The 20,885-nt window shown below is 44.0% G+C and overlaps 1 protein-coding gene across 3 annotated transcripts; it reads left to right on the plus strand.

The window, feature by feature from the left end:
• The first annotated feature begins 46 nt into the window (after positions 1-46).
• Positions 47-20,330, plus strand: DDX24 (DEAD-box helicase 24). 3 transcript variants are annotated; one of them, XM_008698220.2, is made up of 10 exons: positions 47-194; positions 1,369-2,085; positions 9,132-9,644; positions 10,713-10,866; positions 11,136-11,651; positions 14,001-14,076; positions 16,376-16,564; positions 18,172-18,301; positions 19,781-20,066; positions 20,185-20,330. In XM_008698220.2, exons 2-9 carry the CDS (start codon positions 1,374-1,376, stop codon positions 20,053-20,055), a joined length of 2,565 nt encoding a protein of 854 aa, XP_008696442.1. In that variant the 5' UTR covers positions 47-194; positions 1,369-1,373; the 3' UTR covers positions 20,056-20,066; positions 20,185-20,330. The 3 variants fall into 3 exon arrangements, with proteins under 3 accessions (XP_008696442.1, XP_008696434.1, XP_040497422.1); XM_008698212.2 differs by having other exon boundaries at positions 19,781-20,330; XM_040641488.1 differs by lacking the exon at positions 47-194 and adding an exon at positions 209-477 and having other exon boundaries at positions 19,781-20,330.
• The last annotated feature ends 555 nt before the right edge of the window (positions 20,331-20,885 follow it).

Here is a 20,885-nt window from a genome sequence, read left to right on the forward strand (position 1 = left end):
TCATCCGTCGCAGCGGCAGCGAATCACGCGACGGCGCCTAGATGGGGGCGGAACTTCCTGTAGCAGGGCTCGCGCGTGCGTGTGTGCAAGCCCCGCCCCGGAACTGCGGTCGACGCTGCAGCTGAGAGACCGCGGTGGAGGTGTGTGCGGCCGTTGGCCGGCGTGTGACGGAGCCGCGACGGCGTCTCCACGCGGTGAGTCCCGTAGCCCAAGCGGGGCTGGGGCAGGCCCCCGGGACTCGCGTCGTGGGCCTGTCCGGGGCACTGGCCTGAGTTCTCGGGTCCAGAGAGGGCGGCCTCTGGCCCCGTGCCGGGGACCCCTGTTGTGGGCGTCCAGGCCCGGCAGCGTCGGTCTCTCCGCGTCGAGCGCGCGTTGTGCCCGAGGCGAGGCGCGGGGCCGGGCCCCTCGCCCCCCGTGCCTGACCACTCCCGCCGCGGTGGAAGCCAGGTGGTTTGCGGTCGTGGCGGAACTGGGGCGGTAGGTGAAGCCTCCTTGCGAGCTGACGTGCCGAGCCGGCGAGGCGCCATGCTCAGCGGGTTCTGACGTGCGTCACCTTTTTGTGTCGGTGGAACGACCCCCTGAGACAGATACCGTCATCATCCCCATTTTACAGGCGAGGAGACTGAGGTTCACAGAGATGAGACGTCCGCCATAGACCCGGAGCCGGTCCGGATTCGAGCTACGGTTTACCTTTGTGCTTTTTTCCAGGACCTGTTATATATGTCTTGGTCTTTGTAGTTGGAGTGGTACTCAAGCGGCCTCTGTGGAAATGTGTTTTAAATCATTTAAAATGTAACGAAAAAGCTGGATGGGCAAAGGCCAAAATGGTGTCATAGGCATTTGCCTTCTTGGGGCAAGGCTTGAGCCCTACAATAAAGCTGGCCTCCTAGTCCCCCCCCCCCCCACGCAACCCCTGCACATTCTTAATTCGGTCTTCTAAATGACTTGGGTGTGGCAGGCTTCATTCTCCATGCTTTACATAATTTTATTTGTTTGCATAAAACATTTTGTGACTTAGATATTATTGGGCCCCTCTCCCTTATTTAAAAGATGAGAGCACTGAGGTTTAGGGAGGATTAAACATCACTGTCCAGTGGCACACAAGCAGTAAGTACTGGGTCTGGAATCCAAACCAGGTCTAGCTCATGTGGCTGTGCTCCTCCATCTCCTGTGTACCCTCCGTTCCAGGTCAAGCTGCCTACTCCGTTGGTATATTTCTTCTCCTCTTTGATCTTCTCTATCTCCTGTGTCCTCACTTCTTTGCAGAGCCTGGTACTCTGTAGGCTATTTAGAAAATATTTGTTGCCTCAGAACCCTACGTTCTTCAGTTGCCAATCTAATGGAACACTTCTCTCTTTTTCTTTTCAGCAACCATGAAGTTGAAGGAGACAAAATCAAAGCCAAAGCCATCAAGCTATGGCAAATTTCAGACAAAAGGAATCAAAGTTGTGGGAAAGTGGAAGCAGGTGGAGATTGACCCAAATATATTTGCAGATGGGCAGATGGATGACTTGGTTTGCTTTGAGGAACTGACAGATTACCAGTTGGTCTCCCCTGCCAAGAATTCCTCCAGTCTCTTTTCAAAAGAGGAGCCCAAGAAGAGAAAGGCACAAGCTGTTTCAGGGAAGGAAGAAGGAGAGTCCAGCTCCTCAAAGAAAAAGATGAAGTTCAAGAAGAACAAAGACATGGAAACTGAAGGAATCAGTGCCCAGAAAGAGTTTGAAGTCGAAGATACTGAGCCAGAGCCCCAGGGAGATGGCACAGTTTGTCCTGATCCACAGGTAGAGGATATGGTTTCAGAAAGCTCAGCTCAGACTGTTCCAAAAAAGAAAAAAAAGAAAGGGAAAAAAAAATTGGAGCCTTCCCAGGGTACTACTCCAAAGGTGCCCAAAAAAGCAAAGACATGGATGCCTGAAATGCAGGACCAGAAGGCAGATGTAACGGCTTGGAAAGATCTGTTTGTACCCAAGCCAGTTCTCCGAGCACTCAGCTCTCTAGGCTTCTCTGCACCCACACCAATCCAAGCTCTGACCTTGGCACCTGCCATCCGTGACAAACTGGACATCCTTGGGGCTGCTGAGACAGGTAAGGGCATCCTTAGTTGGCCAGGGTAAAATTGCTTTTGGGTTGACCTTGTGGCTGCTAGCAGGTTGGATGGCTTGGGGAGAGGGGAATTTGGGGACCTAACCACAGAAGCAGTGTTGAATGAAGGTGTTTAGAAGTCAGCCAGCTCTGGGTTGAAGTCTGCCACTTTCTGATTGGTATCCTGGACAGGTCGCTTTATCTCTCTGACACCTATAGGTCCTGTTATAAAATGGAGATAACACCAGTACCTAGTACTCCCCCCCCCCTTTGTGGGTTAAATGTAAATGCCACAGTAAAATTTACACAGTACACTGCAAGTGATTTGCAAATGATAGTTTTTTCCTATTCTTGAGCCTTCCTAAGTGGCTCAGAGGGGTAAAGTAGGGCTAAGATCAACCCTCTAGAGAGGTAAATCTTCATTAGTATAAGGAATAAGTGTCTAATTCTCAAGAGTTGTCCAAAAAGAGCTGCTTTGGGAATTGGTGAGTTTATCATTATTGGAAGGATTTGAGTTTGTGGTAGATAACCATTAGGTGGATTTTGTAGGTAGATGTTGGCATGAGGTGACTGTTGGGACTAGGTATTATTTAAATAAAGTTCTCTCATTCCTTGGACCATCTAAGACTTTGTCAAGCAATGACACGTTGATTTGACCTCAGTAGATTAAGTTACTGATTGGAGGGAGGAGCTTGTACTGCCTGGTACTAAAATCCAACTGGACCAGCAGTAACCAATAGAAATATATATATAATGTGAGCCACATAGGGATTTCAAATTTTCTAGGAGCCATATTTTAAAAAGGTAAAAAGAGCAGATGAAATTTAATTTTAATGATGTATTTAATCAATTATTTAAAAAATTCAGTATGTAATTAATGTAAAATTATTGAGATATTTTACATTCTTATTTTTATACTAAGTTTTCAAAATCTGACATGTTTTTTGAACTTGTAGCACATCAATTTAGAGTAACCACATTTTAAGAGCTGGATAGCCATCCATACATGGCTAGTGACTGTTATATTGTATGGCATAGAACTAGCTCATCTAGACACTTTGTGCCTTGGGTTTCTGGAAAGGGTGGTCAGGAAAGTATGGGTGAGGTCGTGTGGAAGAATCACATAGATGGAAGAGTGAAGAAGCCTCGGGAATGAAAGTAATAGAACATTTTCTTGGTATTTAAAATGTGTCATGCGCTGTGTTAAATACATCATATTGATAAACTCAGTTCTCAGAATCACTCTAAGATAGGTTGCATTATTATTCTCATCTTACTGATGAGGAAACACAGCCTCACAGGAGACAGTATCCCTGAAACCACAGCTGAAAAGTGGTAGTGCCTGGATTCTAGAGTAGGTCTGTGTGCTAGTAAGCATTCTGCTACATTGCTTTGGTTTTTGCAGAGGCCTAGAGTGGGTTTTGGAAGCAGAGGCAAGGTTGTGTGAGCCACTGTGGCTAGAGCCTGACATTTGGATTCATACCACAGCTCCTGTCGGGCTATCCCTGTGGAGTGCTATGAATCTGCAGGTCCAAGATTGTCAAAGACTTGGGGCTGTGGACAAACTGCTGCCCATACAGATAATGCACATTTCCATCACCCCCAAAAGATGCTTTTGGGCCCTTTTTGTAATCTCTCCTGGGCCCGGCTCCTTGTTCACCCCCAAGGCAACCTCTGATACGCTTTTTCGATCACTATGATTAATCTGTATTTTCCAGTGTTTTATATAATGGAATCCTACACTGTACTTTTGGCGGGGGGGTGTTCGGCACTTTCAGTCAGCATACTGTGAGATTCAGCCATGTTATTGCAAGTAGCAGTAGTTCATTCCTTTTTATTGATGAGTAATATTCTAGTGTGTGGATATAGCTCAGTTTGTTTATCCATCTGTTGATGGATATTTTTGTTCTTTATAGTTTTTGACTATACAAATAAAACTGTCTATCGTAAATAGGGGCATCTGGTGGCTCAGTCGGTTAAGCCTCTAATTCTTGGTTTTGGCTCAGGTCATAATCTCAGGGTCCTGAGATTTATCCCCATGTCAGGTTCTTCGCTCAGCAGAGCCTGCTCAATATTCTCTCTTCCTTTGTTTCTCCCTCCCCCGTGTGTACACACCCTCTTGCTCTCTCCTGCGGGCATCTGCGGGCTCTAACCTCCCCCCCGCCCTTTCTCCCTCCCGAATAAATAAATAAAATCTTTAAAAATATATATCGTAAATATTGCTGTGTCAGTCTTTGTATGGGTATATGCTTTAATTTCTGTTTGGTAAATACCTGTGGAATAGCTAGGTCTTAAGGTAAATGAAACTTTTTAGGATTTTTCCAAAGTGATTATACCATTTCACATACCCACCCAGTTAGTGTTTGAATTGGTCCCTGTCCCTGCCAGTACTTGGTATGTTCAGTCTTTAATTTTATTTTAGACTTTTAAAATTTTATCATGGTTTCCTTGTGGCTTTAATTGGTATCTTCCTAGTGACTTGTTGAGCATCTTTTTAAGTGCCTATTTGTATATTCTTTGATGGTGCCTTTTCAATTCTCTTCCCCATTTTTTAATTGGGTTATTGTTTTCCTGTTGCTGAATTCATTATATATTCTGGCTATACCCCCTTTATCAGATACGTGGTTTATGATTTTTTTTCCCAGTCTGTGGCTTGTGTTTTTATCCTCTTTACAGTGTCTTTCAGAAGATCAGAAGTTCGTTATTTTGAAGTTCAGATTATCGCTTTCCTTTTTATGAATGTGCTTATTATATATAATCCTTTGCCTAACCCGAGATCACAAAGATTTTCTCTGGAGTTTTCTTCTAGAAGTGTTATGAGTTTTAGGTTTTATGTTTCACTCTGTGATCTTTATTGTGTTAACTTTTGTTTATAGAGAAGTGTGGATCAGAGTTCCTTTTTTTCCCCCCTACATCATGGATATCCAGCACCGTGTGTTGAAAAACTGTCTTTGCGGTGCCTGGGTGGCTCAGTCGTTAAGCGTCTGCCTTTGGCTCAGGGCGTGATCCCGGCGTTCTGGGATTGAGCCTGGCATCGGACTCCTCCGGTGGGAGGCTGCTTCTTCCTCTCCCACTCCCCCTGCTTGTGTTCCCTCTCTCGCTGGCTGTCTCTCTGTCAAATGAATAAATAAAATCTTAAAAAAAAAAAACACCTGTCCTTTCTCCACCGAATTGCCTTTATATGTTTTTTGAAAATCAGTGACTATATAGGTGTGGGTCTATTTCTAGAGTGTTTTTTTCCCTCCATTGATCTGGTCTGTCTTTTTACATCAAAACTTCACTATCTTGGATATAGCAGCTTTAGAATAAGTTTTAAATCAGGTAGTGTAAGTCCTCTTTGTTCTTTTTAAAAGTTATTTTGGCTATTCTAGGCCCTTTGCGTTTCCATTTGAATTTTAAAATCAACTTGTCAGTTCCTGCCAAAAGCCAGCTGGCATTTGGATTGAGATTGCATTGATTAAAAAGCAAACTGAGGACAAATGACATCTGGACAATATAGAATATTCCCATGAATGTAGTATATCTCCAGTTTTTTAGGTCTTTAATTTTTTTTTAGCAGTGTTTTGTAGTTTTTAGTGTATGCACGTCTGTTACTAGATTTGTCCTTAAATATTTTTGATGCTATTGTAAATGGCAACTTAAACTTTTCTATTTCAGATTGTTGCTAACAAAGAGTGATATGATGACTGTGTATTGGCCTGTGGCCTGCAACTTGGTACCATCAAGTAGTTTTTCTTTTTTTTTTTTTTTTTTAAGATTTTATTCATTTATTTTACAGAGAGAGAGAGAGAGAAAGAGTGTGAGCAGGAAGAGGGGGAGAGGAAGAGAGAGAATTCCAAGCAGACTCTGCTGAGCGTAGAGCCCAACACAGGTCTCAATCTCACCACCCTGAGATCATGCCCCACACCAAAATCGAGAGTCAGATGTTTAACTGATTGAGCCACCCAGGCACCCCCCATCAGGTAGTTTCTTGAAGATTACATCAGATTTTCTGTAGTTATCCAGTTTAGATGCCTTTTGTTTATTTTTGTCTTAAGACAATAAAACCTCCAGTACAATTTTGAATTGAAGTGGTAGAGTGGGCACCATTGTTTTGTTCCTGATCTTTGGGGAACAATATTCATTCTTCCATCATTAAGTATGATGTTAGGTCTAGATTTTTCATAGGTGGCCCTTTATCAGATTGAGAAAATTCTCTTCAGTTCCTAGTTTGCTGAACATTTTTATCAGGAATGGTGGTTTTTTGAAACGCTCTTTCTGCATTTATTAAGATAAGTGGTTTTTCCAATTTGAGTCTGTTGACAGTGGTGAATTACACTGATTTTCAAATGCTAAACTAAACTTACATTCCTGGGATAAACCAAATTTGGTCACAGTGTTATTATTCCATTTATATATTGGATTTGATTTGCTAGAATTTTGTTGATAATTTTTAAATTTCTGTTCATGGGATATTGGTTTGTTCTCTAGTAATGTCTTTGGTTTTGGAATCAGTAATGCAGGCCTTGGAATGACTGGAAGTATTCTTTACAGTTTTCTGAAAGAGTTTGTATAGGATTGGTATTTTTTTCCTTCCTTAAATATTTGGTAGTCTTCATCTTTGCCTGCACTTTACTTTGTAGGGTGGGTTTTAACTATAGATTTAATTGCTTTAATGTATTAGGAATATTTGTGTTACTTATTTTTTCTTGAGTGATAGGTTTCTTTGAAGTTTCATTAGTTTTTGTTCCCTGTGTTTTAAAGCTCTGTTATATTTAGGTGTATAAATGTTTAGGACTGTTGTACCCTCTAAATGAATTTATCCTTTCATTATGAAATGGCCTTCTTTATCCCCAAAGTATCCTTTTTTCTAAAATCTTCTCAATCTGATATTAATGTACCTTTTCCAGCTTTGTTTTGATTAATGTTTGCGTGGTGTGTTTTGCATACTTGTATTTTTTTAAAGATTATTTTAAAGTAATCTCTACACCCAATGTGGGGCTCAGATTTACAACCCTGAGATCAAGAGACACATGCTCTATCAACTGAGCCAGCCAGGTGCCCCTCATACTTACACTTTCAGCCTACTGACGTCATTGTATTTATTCTGGTTTCTTGGAGCTTCTAAGTTGGTGAACCCATCCTTGTGCTGGGAGGGTGGTGCACCCCCAGATTCACAGGGACAAAAGCCCTTGGAACCCTTCCAGACCTTGCCTTATGTACCTCTTCATCTGGCTTTTCGTCTGTATCATTTATCATGTGCTTTATATTAAACCAAGGCTTATAAGAAAAAAAATAAAATGGCATTCTTGTAGAGAGCAGGTGTTGGGTCTTGCTGTTTAATCATTGTGACAGTCTGTCTTTTATTTGTTGAGGTCATTTACATTTAATGTGATATTGGTTAAGTTGTAATCTGTTATTTTGCTGTTTGCTGTACCCTTTTTTCCTTTTAGCTTCTTTTGGACTGATTATTTTTTGTGATGGCATTTTATATCCTTTATTGATCTTATTAGCTGTAACTGTTAACGTTCTTCTAGTGGTTGCTTTTGGGTTCGTAGTATATCTAGTAAGTCATAGTTTGTCTTCAAATAATAATATACTATTTTATATACAGTACAAGAACCTTACAAGACTATATATTTCCCTTTCTCCTTTACATTCTACTTTTTGTTTCACACTTTGTATGTGTTAGAAATCCAAAATACATTTTTATGTTTAATAATTTTAAGTTTACACTTAAATCATATGTTTCAATAAGAAAAAGACATCTTTCATATTTACCCAGTTACCATTACTGTTTCTGGTACTCTTCTTTTGTACAGATCTGGAATTTCATCCAGTAGCATCTTCTGCTTGAAAGACTCCCTTTAGTACTTCTTGTAGTTCAGGGTTGCTAACGATAAATTATTCAGCTTTTGTGTGCCTGAATGTCTTTATTTTGCATTTGTTTTGAAAGGAATTTTTGCTGAGTAGAGAGTTCTAGGTTGTCTGATTTTTTTTTTTTCAGGTCTTCAAATAAAGATGTAATACTGTCTTCTAGCTTTGATGGTTTCTGATGAAAAGTGCTGTTTTATCTAAAGTTTTAAGGGTCTGTTTTGCTCTCTTTTTTCCTTATAATTCTTGCTTATCGTGCCTTGTTTTCTTGTGGGTTATTTTTTTACTGAGAAAATTTTCCTTTGAAAAATTTCCTTTGAAATTTCCTTTGAATTTTCCTTTGAAAATTATTTGTGAAAATTCTTTTTAATAGATTATTTATTTATTTGAGAGAGAGCGAGACATCAAGTTGGGGGAGAAGCAGAGGGAGAGGGAGAGAGAATCCCTTGAGCTGACCCTGTGCTGAGCGCAGAGCCTGACTTGGGGCTCAGTCCCACGACTGTGAGATCATGACCCAAGCCAAAACTAAGAGTCAGACGCTCAACCGACTGAGCCACCCACATGCCCCTTGTGAGAATTCTTTGAGGCCTGTGATAAAAGTTTTTCCCTCCAGAGATAATTTATTTGCTTTTGCTGGGGGCATTTTAACTTCGGAACTACTTTAAATTCTCAACTTGAGCTGTTTGTATTAATGACCCAGAAGATGTGAATTTAAGCTTCATATATATTCAAAGATCAGTTTGAAAATGTCCAAGCATAGATAAAAGTGTGCTAATTTTAAGTTTTCTCAAAAACTAAGAAAATTGTCTTCTACTCCCATCTTCTCCGCCAAAGGTCTTAGGAAACTATATATAGATTTCCATCCCCCATACCCTAATGTGGTCGTGTTTCTTCACAACAATGACAAAACACACAAACCTTGTCTGTTTAGATTTTCAGCACTTGGACTTGTGTGTAGCATTGGGAGACTAGCAGGCCTCACTGCTAGTCTGCTAGACTTTTTCTCAGGCTTTTAATTACAGATGCCCTCTGGTTGCAGTGCTCTTGGGGAACCATGCTGAGTTGAGGAGCTTTGGGTTGTTCAGGGTAGCACTTGGCTATCAGGGTCCCTTATTCTGTGTAAAAGAAAGAAGCCCAGACAAAAAGTATGTGTATTTATTGATCACACTGTTTTTGTTTTTTGTTTTACTTTCAAGGAAGTGGAAAAACTCTTGCCTTTGCCATTCCAATGATCCATGCAGTACTGCAGTGGCAGGTGAAGAAGAAGCCTACTCCAGCTCTAAGTAACACAGGAGCATCACCTGGTGAGACCAGAACCGAGGCTGGAGCTGAGTCTGGTGTTTTGCCTGATGAGATTGGAATTGAGGGCGAAGTCCTGCCCAGTGAAGCTGGAGTGAAGACTGGAGCACCACCCAGCAATGTCAAAACTGGAGCTGCTGTCTCAGACCAGGTGCTGCCCTTCTGTGATGATGATGCTGGTGAAGGACCTTCTTCTCTTATCAGGGAGAAGGCCATCCCCAAACAGAATGAAGACAAAGAGGAAAAGCTTGATGAAGAGGAAACTGAAAAGTTGAAGGAGGAGTTGGGTGGCAAAATCGCCATCTGTAAAGCACATCCAAAGCGCCCTCTGCTTGGGCTGGTTCTGACTCCCACTAGGGAGCTCGCTGTCCAGGTAAAGCAGCACATCGATGCTGTGGCCAAGTTTACAGGTAAGGTTTAATTCCATTTAAGAAATACTTCCTGAGAGGATCCTAGATGCTGGGGTGGCAAAGGTGAACGAGCTGTGGCTCCTGCCCTTTAGGGGAAATCTCTCACCTGCCAGAGAATTAAGCCTTACAGAAAAATGTTTGAGTGACACTTTCTGAATTCTCCCAAGGATGATGCATAGCTAATGCCACTCTAGATGCATAGGAAATTAGTCAATTTATCGGATATAGTGGATGCTTAAGGCAGGGGTTGGCAGAGTACCTCTTTTTGTGAATAAAGTGCAGCCACACCCATTTGTTTACATAGTGTCTATGGCTGCTTTTGCACTACCAAGGTAGAATGAAGTTAGTATTTGTGACAGATTTAGCTCACAAGGCCAAAATGCTTTCTATTGACCCTTCAAGGAAAAGTTTGCCAACCTTTGCCTTAGGGCACTAGAACTTATTCTCTCAGGGAATTCCTTTCGGGAAGGGCTGCACAGTGAGAATTTTAACTTTGTAATAAAAGCAACAGTTACTTACCAAGCTCCTACTATCTGCCAGGCACTTCACTAAGCACATTGCCTACATGATCCTGTGTTTTCTTTCCACATTGGATACCTTGAGAAGTCCTGCACCAGAGATCAGAACACACAGTAGGCATTAGAGGAGGTTCATAGTAATTCTAATTGAGGGGGATGGGCAGGGCTTTCTAGGGAGTATGTCACAGCTGCAGAGTGACCTCATTCCCAGCATTGTGGTGCACTACTGCTCAGTTTTCCTGGAACTTTGGATGTAAACATGCCTGCGTTCAAATCCAGCTCTTCTGTTGTTGATAAAGGGGAGGGAGTAGAAAGAAATGAGGTTGGGGAAATAGGCAAGGCCCAGATCATAGAAGTCTTGATGTTCCTTCTAGGAGTGGCACCAAGAGTCAGGCCAGGCCCGCTCTTTTAGTCACCCCCCCCCCCCCAAATAGGGGAGCTGTCCTGGTGATTGATTGCCTGGGCTAATCTGGGGGCGCCTGTGTCAGTCATGGCAAAAAATATTCAGCCAGACTGATTAACAGGGTCTTTTATATTTTGTGTACCATAGGAATTAAAACTGCTATTTTGGTTGGTGGAATGTCTGCGCAGAAACAGCAGAGGATGCTAAACCGCCAGCCAGAGATTGTGGTTGCCACTCCGGGCCGGCTGTGGGAGCTAATTAAAGAAAAGCACCCTCATTTGAGCAACCTTAGGCAGCTCAGGTAAGTGACAGTACCTCCCCCTTCCCTTTCACTCCCTTTTCTGTTGTGGGCCTGAGGTAGCATAGTAGCGAATGCCCTACCTTCTCCCTATCACTAAGTGCCATGGTGTGGTACCAACCAGACATTGGCCTTTAGAGAACCATGCATGAGGGGGATCGAGTCCTGGTGGTGACGTGTGTGTGTGTATGTCTGTGTTGAGGGTAGAGATGGTAGTTGAGTGTGCTATATAAATGACTCCTCAGGTTATGTGGGTCTCTCTGGATCTGCAGGTGCCTGGTGGTCGATGAGGCTGATCGGATGGTTGAGAAAGGCCACTTTGCTGAGCTCTCACAGCTGCTGGAGATGCTCAGTGACTCCCAGTACAACCCAAAGAGACAGACGCTTATTTTTTCTGCCACACTGACCCTGGTACATCAGGTTCCTGCTCGAATCCTTCACAAGAAGCACGTTAAGAAAATTGACAAAACTGCCAAACTTGACCTCCTCGTGCAGAAGATTGGCATGAGGGGCAAGCCCAAGGTCATCGACCTGACCAGAAATGAAGCCACGGTGGAGTCACTGACAGAGACCAAGATTCATTGTGAGACCGATGAGAAAGACTTATATCTGTACTACTTCCTGATGCAGTATCCAGGCCGCACCTTAGTGTTTGCCAACAGTATCTCCTGCATCAAACGCCTCTCTGGGCTCCTCAAAGTCCTGGATATCATGCCACTGACCCTACATGCCTGCATGCACCAGAAGCAGAGGCTCAGAAACCTGGAGCAGTTTGCCCGTCTAGAAGAGTAAGTCAGGCCTGTACCCAGAGCCTAGGTTCTAGTCATTAGGTCAAGGTTGCCAGGATGGTGGGGAGATGGTGGGAAGCTACCTTCTGACATGGAGGCCTTATCAGTAGAAGGTAGCCCTTTTTTGCACATCATGAAGCAGGCTTACGCTCATCTAATGCATGTGGTTGCTGATAATGTCTAACAGAAACTTTCTTAATAATGAGTAATGGTGACATTAATACCTATTGTTGTGGAGAACTAGAGTAAGTATCATGTTGACATTTTAGATCTATTATCACATTCAATTCTAACATCCTTGAGAAGAAGCAGAATAGATTCATGGTTAAGAACACAGACTGGATCCAGACTGCTTGAGATTAAGACCTTGGCTGTACCACTTGTAGCTGGCCAAATTACTTCAAGTGTGTTTCAGTTTTCTCATAATTAGCATAATAGTATAATAATAGAAGGTAATTGAGAGGGTTGTTGGGAAGATTAAGGGAATACATATAAAGCATTTAGAACAATGCCTAGCCCATGGTATGTACTTGGTAAATGTTATTACCATTTATCATTTATTGTCATTATTCTCATTTTATAGATTGATAAAAGTAACATCTAGAAAAGCTGATCAGCTTGCCCAAGGTTTCTCATCCTGGAAGTGACAGAGCTGGGCTCAGACAAACGGGTCAGACCCAGAGCTCATGCTTTGTCCTGCCGTGCTGTCACTGTGCATCTCCTTTGGGGCCAGACTGATGCTCTGGCAGCAGTGTGCATATTGTCAGGAGAAGGGCCTGAGAAGTTGAGGTCAAGTGTAGATTGACATTTGCCTGGTGTTTTGATAGATTACGGAGTGATTAGTTTCTAGAAATAGTGTCTGGTTTACCTCCCTTGGAATGTTGCTAGGTAAAAGTTAGCAGTTTATGTGGTGTCTAAGTAGGGTGTCTTGATTGGATGGGGGCCCCCAAATGTGGGGCAACAATCAGGTGAAAGCCAAGGCACTGTCATTGAAAGAATTCACCTGAGGCAGAACAAAGGAGATAGTTTATTGAATATACCACACGGGAGTGGGCAATCAGGACAACAGAGAGGCTGTCTGCAATGAGGCAGTGGATGGGGCTGTTTTTAAAGGGGGAAGATGAGGAGGTATGGCCATGTACGGAGTTCTCCCTTTTTTTGGTAGCTGCCTAGTTGTAAGTAGCCTATTGGTCAGTTAGGGCCTATGGGTATTTTGAGGTGGGTCACCCGATGGGCCTGTCTATACTCAGCCAGGTGGTACCTGTGGGCCCTTTCTTTCTACATTCCATTCCTCAAGTCTGTGTGCCTAAAAGTGGCCTCTCCATTTAATTCGATCAGGGATTGGGAAACTGTGGCACATGAGCTAAATCATGTAGTTTTATTGGAAGGCAGCAAGGCCCATTTATGTATTGTCTATGGCTACTTTTGCAGTGTAATAGCAGAGTTGAGTAGTTTCAACAGAGGCTATCACCTGCAAAGCCCAAAATAATTTTTGGTCTCGCCCTTTATAGAAAAAGAGCAATGGTTGAATGTTTAACACACTTTAATTTGCATCATATTCCCCAGCCCTACCTCAGAACTACAGGGAGCCAGGGATTCTGAAGAGCCCAGAATCTTAAGTTTTTAAGACATAGATGAGGTGCTTTTGACTTTTCCTTGAACTACACATACATTAAGAAACGTTACCCAATGAAATTATTGAGTGCTTACTGTGAACCAGGCACTGTTCTAGGTTAATGGAACAGTGAGTAATGCAAAGCCCTTGCTGTTACAGGGTTTACATTCCAGTGACGGGAGATCATAAATTGAAAAGCAACTATGTAGTTTGTCAGGTGGTGCTGAGTGCTGAGGAGTAAAGTTGTGCAGGGAGTTGTGCAAAAGTGGGGTCAGGGAGGTTTCCCTGAGAGGGAGGGGTTAACAGCAAAGTATGGACAAAGCAAGGAAACCTGAATGTCTGAGGAAGACTTTGTAAGGCCTACGGTGTAGCAAGTGCAGAGACTTGGAGGCCAGAGCATGTTTGGCAAATTGGAAAGAAAGCGAGGATGTCTCTGTGACAGAGGGAAGTGAGTGGGAGGGTGATAGAAGATGAGGTCCCTGACCTAGAATATGTATGGCCTCATTTAATTTCCTGGAGGTGGTCTTTTATTATTGCAGAGTGTGGCTTGTTGATTGTGGTCAGTGAGACCCAGCTTTGGATCCCGGCTCCACAAGTGAATAGCCATGTTTGTGCTTTGGGAAGTTAATCTCTCTGAGCCTCAATTGCTTCATCTAGCGTACTCAGCAGGTGGTAAGAATCTGATGAATGATAGCAATTAGTTATTATTAATGAGCTTTGTCTCTCTACCACAGTTGTGTTCTCCTGGCAACAGATGTGGCAGCTCGGGGCCTGGATATTCCTAAAGTCCAGCATGTCATCCATTACCAGGTAGGAGCATTAGGGAATTTGTTGCATTGAATGGGGAATTTTTTAAGCAAAGGTTTGGGGAGGGAGGAAATAGAGGGAGAAGAATTGTTAATCCCAAGGCCTCATGCAGCAGAGTATCACTGGCATCTAGTGGCTGACTATCTGCTGCCACGTTTGGAACACTCATGAGATTTATTCTCAGAAAACCTCTTGGCACTTCTGATATCACTTAGCCCCTCTCTCTTTGGTTTGGGCAAACATAATTGATGTTGGCAGGTTTAGAGTCTTATTTTCTTCCATGGAATGGCCATAGTAGCATGTAAATTGGTTAGTTACCCTCCTATACAGAATTAGATGAGTGTGGTGGTTAGGACCTGCCTGGGCTTAAATCCTAGCTGTGTATAACCTTGAGCAAGCTGTTTAGTCTCTTTCTGCCTCAGTGTTTTTATTTGTTAAATGAAAGTTATCACAGTATCTACTTCTTCAAGTTCTTATTAAGGTAAAATAAGTTATTATGTGTGAAGAGTTTAGAAAGACACAGGGCATATCCTGAGCACTTACTAAGTGTGAGCTGCTGTTGATACTGACATTAATATTAGTGCGTGCACCGAGTAAATCCTAGCATAGAGTGGTAGTTAGGAGTTTAGGCTCCAGAGCCACCCTTGTAGGGTTCAGATGCTTGTGGCCTGCTTCATAGGTAGTTAGCTTTGGGCATGTTACTTAACATCCCTGGTTTCAGTGTCATTGTTTGTAAACTGGGAGTGATGATGCTGCCTAACCCGTAGGGTTACCATGAGAATTAAATGAGCTCTTGCTGATGAAACCCCTGGCGCAGTGTTAAGTACTCAGTAAGTGTCAGCTATTCTGGCATTGTTATTTCTCCTTTCTAGTCCCTCATGCTTTAAAAAATCTTTCAGGCTATAGGGGCACCTGGGTGCCTCAGTCGGTTGGGCGTCCAACTCTTGGTTTCACCTCAGGTCATGATCTCCTGGGTCATGAGATCAAGCCCAGTTTCGGCTCTGAGCTCAGTGGGGAGTCTGCTTGAGGATTCTCTCCCTCTGCCCCACCCCCTGCGTGCTCTGTCTCTCTCTGTTCTCTCAAATAAATAAATCTTTAAAAAAATCAGAGTGCCAATTCAGTGTAGCAAATCTTTCTTCCTCCTCTTTTTGGGGAAGAGGCTGGACCAGTCTTTGTAGGAGATACCCAGATAAAATACAGTCCTAGCCCCTGAGAAGTAGCAGACCAACTAAAGGAGATGAGATGACCACAGCCATAATTTAAGGCAGAAGATATTAGAAAGTTGCAAAATATAACGGGAGAGAGTAGTAACTTCTAGTTTGGGAGGTGGGGAAGGGATTTCTAAAAGATGCTTTGCATTTAAGGATGGGGAGGATCTGGGCATGTAGAGGTGAAAAGGAAGGAGGAGATAGTGTGGAAGTGGGCAGTTGGCTACAAGTGGGGGCTTATGTTGGGAGAAGAAGGTGAAAAACGGCCAACAGACTGCATTTCTAGCACCTTATGAACAGTTAAGTACTTAGAGCTGCATTGGAAGTGGTAGTGTTAATTTGGGCTCAGTGGAGAAGACTGTTCTTGAGTAGTGGTGGGTGCAGGGGAGGGAGGGATTGTCAGCACCCATGCCACACCGGTGGATAATATATCCAGTATATATTATAGTAGAAGCAGTAGAGCCTAGGGGTTAGCATGGGCTTTGCAGATGGACTGCTTCAGTTTGAATCTTGGCTCCACTATTTAGTCGTCCATCTAGGGGGAATTGTTTAACATCTCTGTGTGTCAGTTTCCTTATCTATAATATAGATAATCATGAAAGCACTTCATGTTACTGTTTGTGAGGAATAAGTGGGATGATATATGCAAAGTGCTTGGAATTGCCTGGCCCATGGTAATCACTAAGTAAGTGTTGGTTATAATTACCATGTTCAATCGTTCATGTAGGGTTCATGAAGAATCAGTGGAGTTTCTTTAGTTAGAGTGGGAATTATGGTCAGGAATCTTCCTTTGACTCAGGAAGATTGCAGTGGCAGCTTTGGGCTGGGTCAAGGGGAGTGGAGAACACTCGAGACAAAATAAGTGACTGTCGTTGTTCCATTGAGTGGTCATCAGGGTCTGAAACCAGGGCAGGGCGCTTGGGAGGGCAGACGCTGCCCAGTGAATGGGCTAAAGAATTAGGACTAAGGGAAAAGGGCTGGATCTGTCCACAGTGCTGGAGAAGTTTCTAGCTGCCCAGCTCAGGGAAGCTGGCCCTGAGGGGAAGAACGCAGTTGGTGATGATAACGCGTTGACTTCCTGGTTCCTCTGGCAGGTCCCTCGTACCTCGGAGATCTATGTCCACCGAAGTGGTCGAACGGCTCGTGCCACCAATGAAGGCCTCAGCCTGATGCTGATTGGGCCTGAGGATGTGATCAACTTTAAGAAGATTTACAAAACCCTCAAGAAAGATGAGGACATCCCACTCTTTCCTGTGCAGACAAAGTACATGGATGCAGTCAAGGTAAAAAGAAAAATTAAAACTCTCGTACTAATGAGGGAAGGGATCGTGTTGTGCCTTCACCTTGCTGTGAGGCTCTGGCAGTAGGACCCTTGGAAACTAATGGTTCTGCCAACAGCTGAATAGGAAGATTCATTTAAAAAAAAAAGAAAGGGAGGAAGGAAGAGGGAGAAAGACAAAAACAAAAAAAGAAAAGAAGTGGGGCACTATATGTGGTAGAAGGGAGAAAGGTGAGTGGTCAAAAACATGAGGAGTTTTTTTCTTGAGCCCTTTCTTCACTGCCTGTCCCTGGAACCTCCACTACCACCTTCTCCCTCCACTGGACAAGGACAATGAGTGTGGCTGCCTGGACATCCAGTGGTTGTAGGGAAGTAAGGTCAGCTTGTCTTGCTGAGGCAGATACTAAAGGTTTGTCACGTCCCTGAAGCAAATGCCAGTAATTCTACCTTTGGGGTTTTATTTTACTCAGCAAGCATTCAGTGGAGTAGGTGCTGCTGACTATGGGCCACCGTGTGTCAGGTACCAAAGCCAGGTGTGGTTTCCCCCATTGAGGTGCACTGGCTTGTGAGGGAGGCTGAGCTAATGCTGAAGTTCAGGTACAGGTGGAGCACTGTGGGACTGGTGGGCATTATGCTTATATTGGTAGGAGATGAGGTTTCCTCCAAGCCTCTTGCATATGCAGAGGTGGAGAGGAGGCAGAATTCCAGGAAATGAGGGAGTAGAAGCGTGGAACAGTTCAAGGATTCTTGGCTCCAATGAAAGGAGTGTTAGCCATGTGGGAAAATATGATGGGAGATGAGCTTGGAAGGATGGAGAGGACAGAGAATTCCCGTTAGCAAGGAGAGTTGGGAGGTACCCTCACTTCCCATGGCTCCTTTTCCCCACACTATAGGATCTCTTCCATTTTGTCCATGTTTCCTCTCCTTGTGTTCTGACCCCAACACCCTTGAGCGGGAGAGTTGAAATATTTTTGGCAAGAACAACATGGAAGAGAGGGAAGGCCGTTCTGTTAGTTTGTGGTCCCTCCGATCAGTCACAGTGTGGCTCTAACTCAGGGCTGTTGGGGTGTGTCAGAGTTCCGGCTCAGCTATGGGAGCTATCTGTGGCATCTGGGGAAAAGAGTTCCCTTTGGACACCTGTAGATTGGCAGTCCAACCAAGGTGGGCTTCCAGCAGGTGGGGCTTTTCAGGTTTGTTGTTTAGAAAGCTGGCTCTTGTGATTTCATTTGTGTACTCATGTAATGATTGCCGTCTGTGCTTTTATCAGGAATCAGAACAAATTCTTTTTTTTTTTTTTTTTTTTTTTAAGATTTTATTTATTTATCAGACAGAGACAGCCAGGGAGAGAGGGAACACAAGCAGGGGGAGTGGGAGAGGAAGAAGCAGGCTCATAGCGGAGGAGCCTGATGTGGGGCTCAATCCCATAACGCCGGGATCACGCCCTGAGCCGATGGCAGACGCTTAACCGCTGTGCCACCCAGGCGCCCCAGAACAAATTCATTTTGATGGGAGCTGATCTTGAGCTTTTTTTTTAAAGACACAACCTATATGAGCCTTTGCTTCCTAGAGGTCTGAACGCTGTCAGATGAACACTGTATTCCTTTCTCCCAGGAACGAATCCATTTAGCTCGACAGATTGAGAAAGCGGAGTATCGGAACTTCCAGGCTTGTCTGCACAACTCTTGGATTGAACAGGCAGCCGCTGCCCTTGAGATTGAGCTGGAAGAAGAGATGTATAAGGGTGAGCAGGCTGCATGGGACTTGAAGAATACGTTTAGCATTTTTTGTTTGTTATTTCCTTCAACTTTTGTCCTGTTGGAACTTCGCCACTACCATGGGTCTTGTTAAAATCAGCAAGATGCCTTTTACTTCTTTTCACAAGGCTTTAGTCTCAGACGAGCCTACAACCCTTGGCGTTTGTTCCCTCTGTCTTATTTGTCAGGATCCTTCGGGTGCCTCCTTTGTGTGGAAAGGTAGTGACATCAGGGGTAGGATTTGCGGCCAGTGGCCAGTGCTGGTCCATTCCCTTAACTGACTATGTGACCAGGTCGAGCTTCTTAACCTCTCTTTTGTACCTAGGCTGTCGTCATTTATGAGATGCAGGTCATAACGTTCCTATCTCATGGGGTTGTTGCAAAGATGGCTTGAATTGATGAATATAAAGTGTCTATATTAGTGCTTGGCAAATAGAAAGGATTTGATACATTTTAAGTTATTATGATCATTATTGTTCCTACTACACCAGTCATCATCTCATCTGACTTCCATGGTCTCATGACATAAACAGAGCAGGAATTATCATCCTTTTACATATGGAAAGTAGAGGCTTATAGAAGAGAAGCTGTTTGTGCAGGGAAATAGCTCCATTACCAGGCCTTTCCTGAGTCCCTACTCTGAACCTGGGCAAGAGCCTAGGGATTCAGGGATGAATCTGTGTGGTCCCTGCTCTAGGAAAGCTCTTGAGTCTAAGAAGTGGTAGAACCAAATCTAGAACTGACGACATCAGAGTTGGTCCGGTGTTTCCATCCCACAAGTGGGCAGCACAGCTGAGGTGTTGGCATCTTAGTGCCAGAGCCAACAAAATCAGAGGCTGACAAGCAATCTGCCCAGCATGGAAGTTGGGAACCAAACCAGTGGGCTTGGTGACAATGAGCTGTTCCTCCTGATAGCTCAGGCCTGGGGCTTGAGCTTTGCTTCCTGAGAACTGGCTGGTGTGGGGCCCTTTGTCTGTGCCCACCCACACAGGTGCAGTCACAGTGCTGGTGGGGAGGCATAAGAGAACTGGGCTGCCAGATGGCGTTCACAGTCTCCTGGGGGCTTTGTACCTGTCGAGTCACCATACCCCAGCTAGCAAGTAGCAAGTGGGTGGGTCGTAGGAAGAAAACTGATCTTCAGGTCAGGAACCTTGGATTCTAATCTCAGATTAGAGGTTCTAATCTCTGGCTAGTTCTGTGACCTTCTGCAAGTGCCCACGAGTAAAATGGAGCTAATTCCTGATTTAGAGGCTTTTTTTTTGAGAAATGAAAGACATAATGGCCCTGAGTATCCCTCCCCAACTAAGTTAGAAGTTAGCCAATATTAGCTTCTATAGAGAACTTTTGAGCCTTGATTCCTCAAGAGTTCCAAACATTTTTCATCACAAGTATCCATCAAGGGAAACAAAAAGTTTCTACAGATCATAGTGAATATGGTCTGAATATGGTCTGTTTTGCATCTTAAGGAAGAAAAACTGACCAACAAGAAGAGCGTAGGAGACAAAAGCAGATGAAGGTGCTGAAGAAAGAGCTGCGCCATTTACTCTCCCAGCCGTTGTTCAAAGAGGACCTGAAAACGAAGTATCCAACTCAGTCTGGCAAGCTGCCCACGCTCATGTCTACCCCAAGAAATGGTGAGTCTGCTTTGAGCTGCCTCACCAAACAGAAGAAGAAGAAGAAGAAGAAGCCGCCCAAAGAGCAGCAGCAGGAACAGCCGCAGCCAAGTACAAGTGCAAATTAACTGCCCTCCAGGTCAGTCTGTTAGCAACTGCACATTGTTCTGTGTTCTCTGGTTATGTGGAAAATCTTCTCACTTTGCCTTTAACTCGACTGTCAGCCCCAGTTACAAAAATCTCCCTTTTCCATGCAGCCCCCATCGCAGGAGAGACCTCATGCACATTTGTGTTGTTTGGAGTTAAGAATCCTATGCAGCAGCTTATATATTTCTGTATTCCGGTGTTCATAGGCTTCTTGTATGTTCAGCTTGTTTTCGTCAATTAAAGGTAGTCAGAACCAGCATGTTATCCTGAGTTTTTAGCCAGAATATAGCTGTCCTAATTCTCTGGTTGGAGGAGGCATGTGGGGTGCGTCTCATCCCATTGGATAGTGTGGATGGAGCAGTAGGTCTTTGCTTGTGTTCCCGCTTTTCTCCACAGCAGAACCCTAATAGCTCTTTAGCTCTCTACCATTCACATTCTCTTATCTGAGCCACACTGCAAGATGGAGAGGGAAGAGGTTGCCGTCCTTGGGTTCCAAGAGAACACAGTTTTCCTTTACATCAGAGCCATTTGTGGGGAAGCCAGTAACAGTATGCAGAGTCTGGCATCGTGAGGCACTTGGGATCTGGCACTAGCCAATTTCTTCAGCGTTGTCTCCCCTCCCCTCCTCTGTGTCCTGCAGTGGTTGTTGCCCACAGTTCCACGCGCCCTTTCTCTTGTTCTGAGCCTTTATGCAAGCTTTTCCCTCCGCCTGCTTGCCTTTTTCCCCATCCTTGAGCATGGCTACATGGTCTCTAGGTCCCTGCGCCCCCAGGAGGGCATAGTGTCTTTGGGTGGGCTCCCATAGTAGCCG

This window comes from Ursus maritimus, unplaced genomic scaffold (assembly GCF_017311325.1).
Source record: "Ursus maritimus isolate PB19 unplaced genomic scaffold, ASM1731132v1 scaffold_25, whole genome shotgun sequence".
NCBI classification, from domain to species: domain Eukaryota; kingdom Metazoa; phylum Chordata; class Mammalia; order Carnivora; family Ursidae; genus Ursus; species Ursus maritimus.

Bases quoted from the DNA above. Each gene is read 5' to 3' on its own strand.
- DDX24 (XM_008698212.2), top strand. From the start codon at position 1,374: ATGAAGTTGAAGGAGACAAAATCAAAGCCAAAGCCATCAAGCTATGGC. The intron at 11,652-14,000 runs GTAAGTCAGGCC...TCTCTACCACAG, and splicing joins CAGTTTGCCCGTCTAGAAGA to TTGTGTTCTCCTGGCAACAG. The intron at 18,302-19,780 runs GTGAGCAGGCTG...TTGCATCTTAAG, and splicing joins GGAAGAAGAGATGTATAAGG to GAAGAAAAACTGACCAACAA.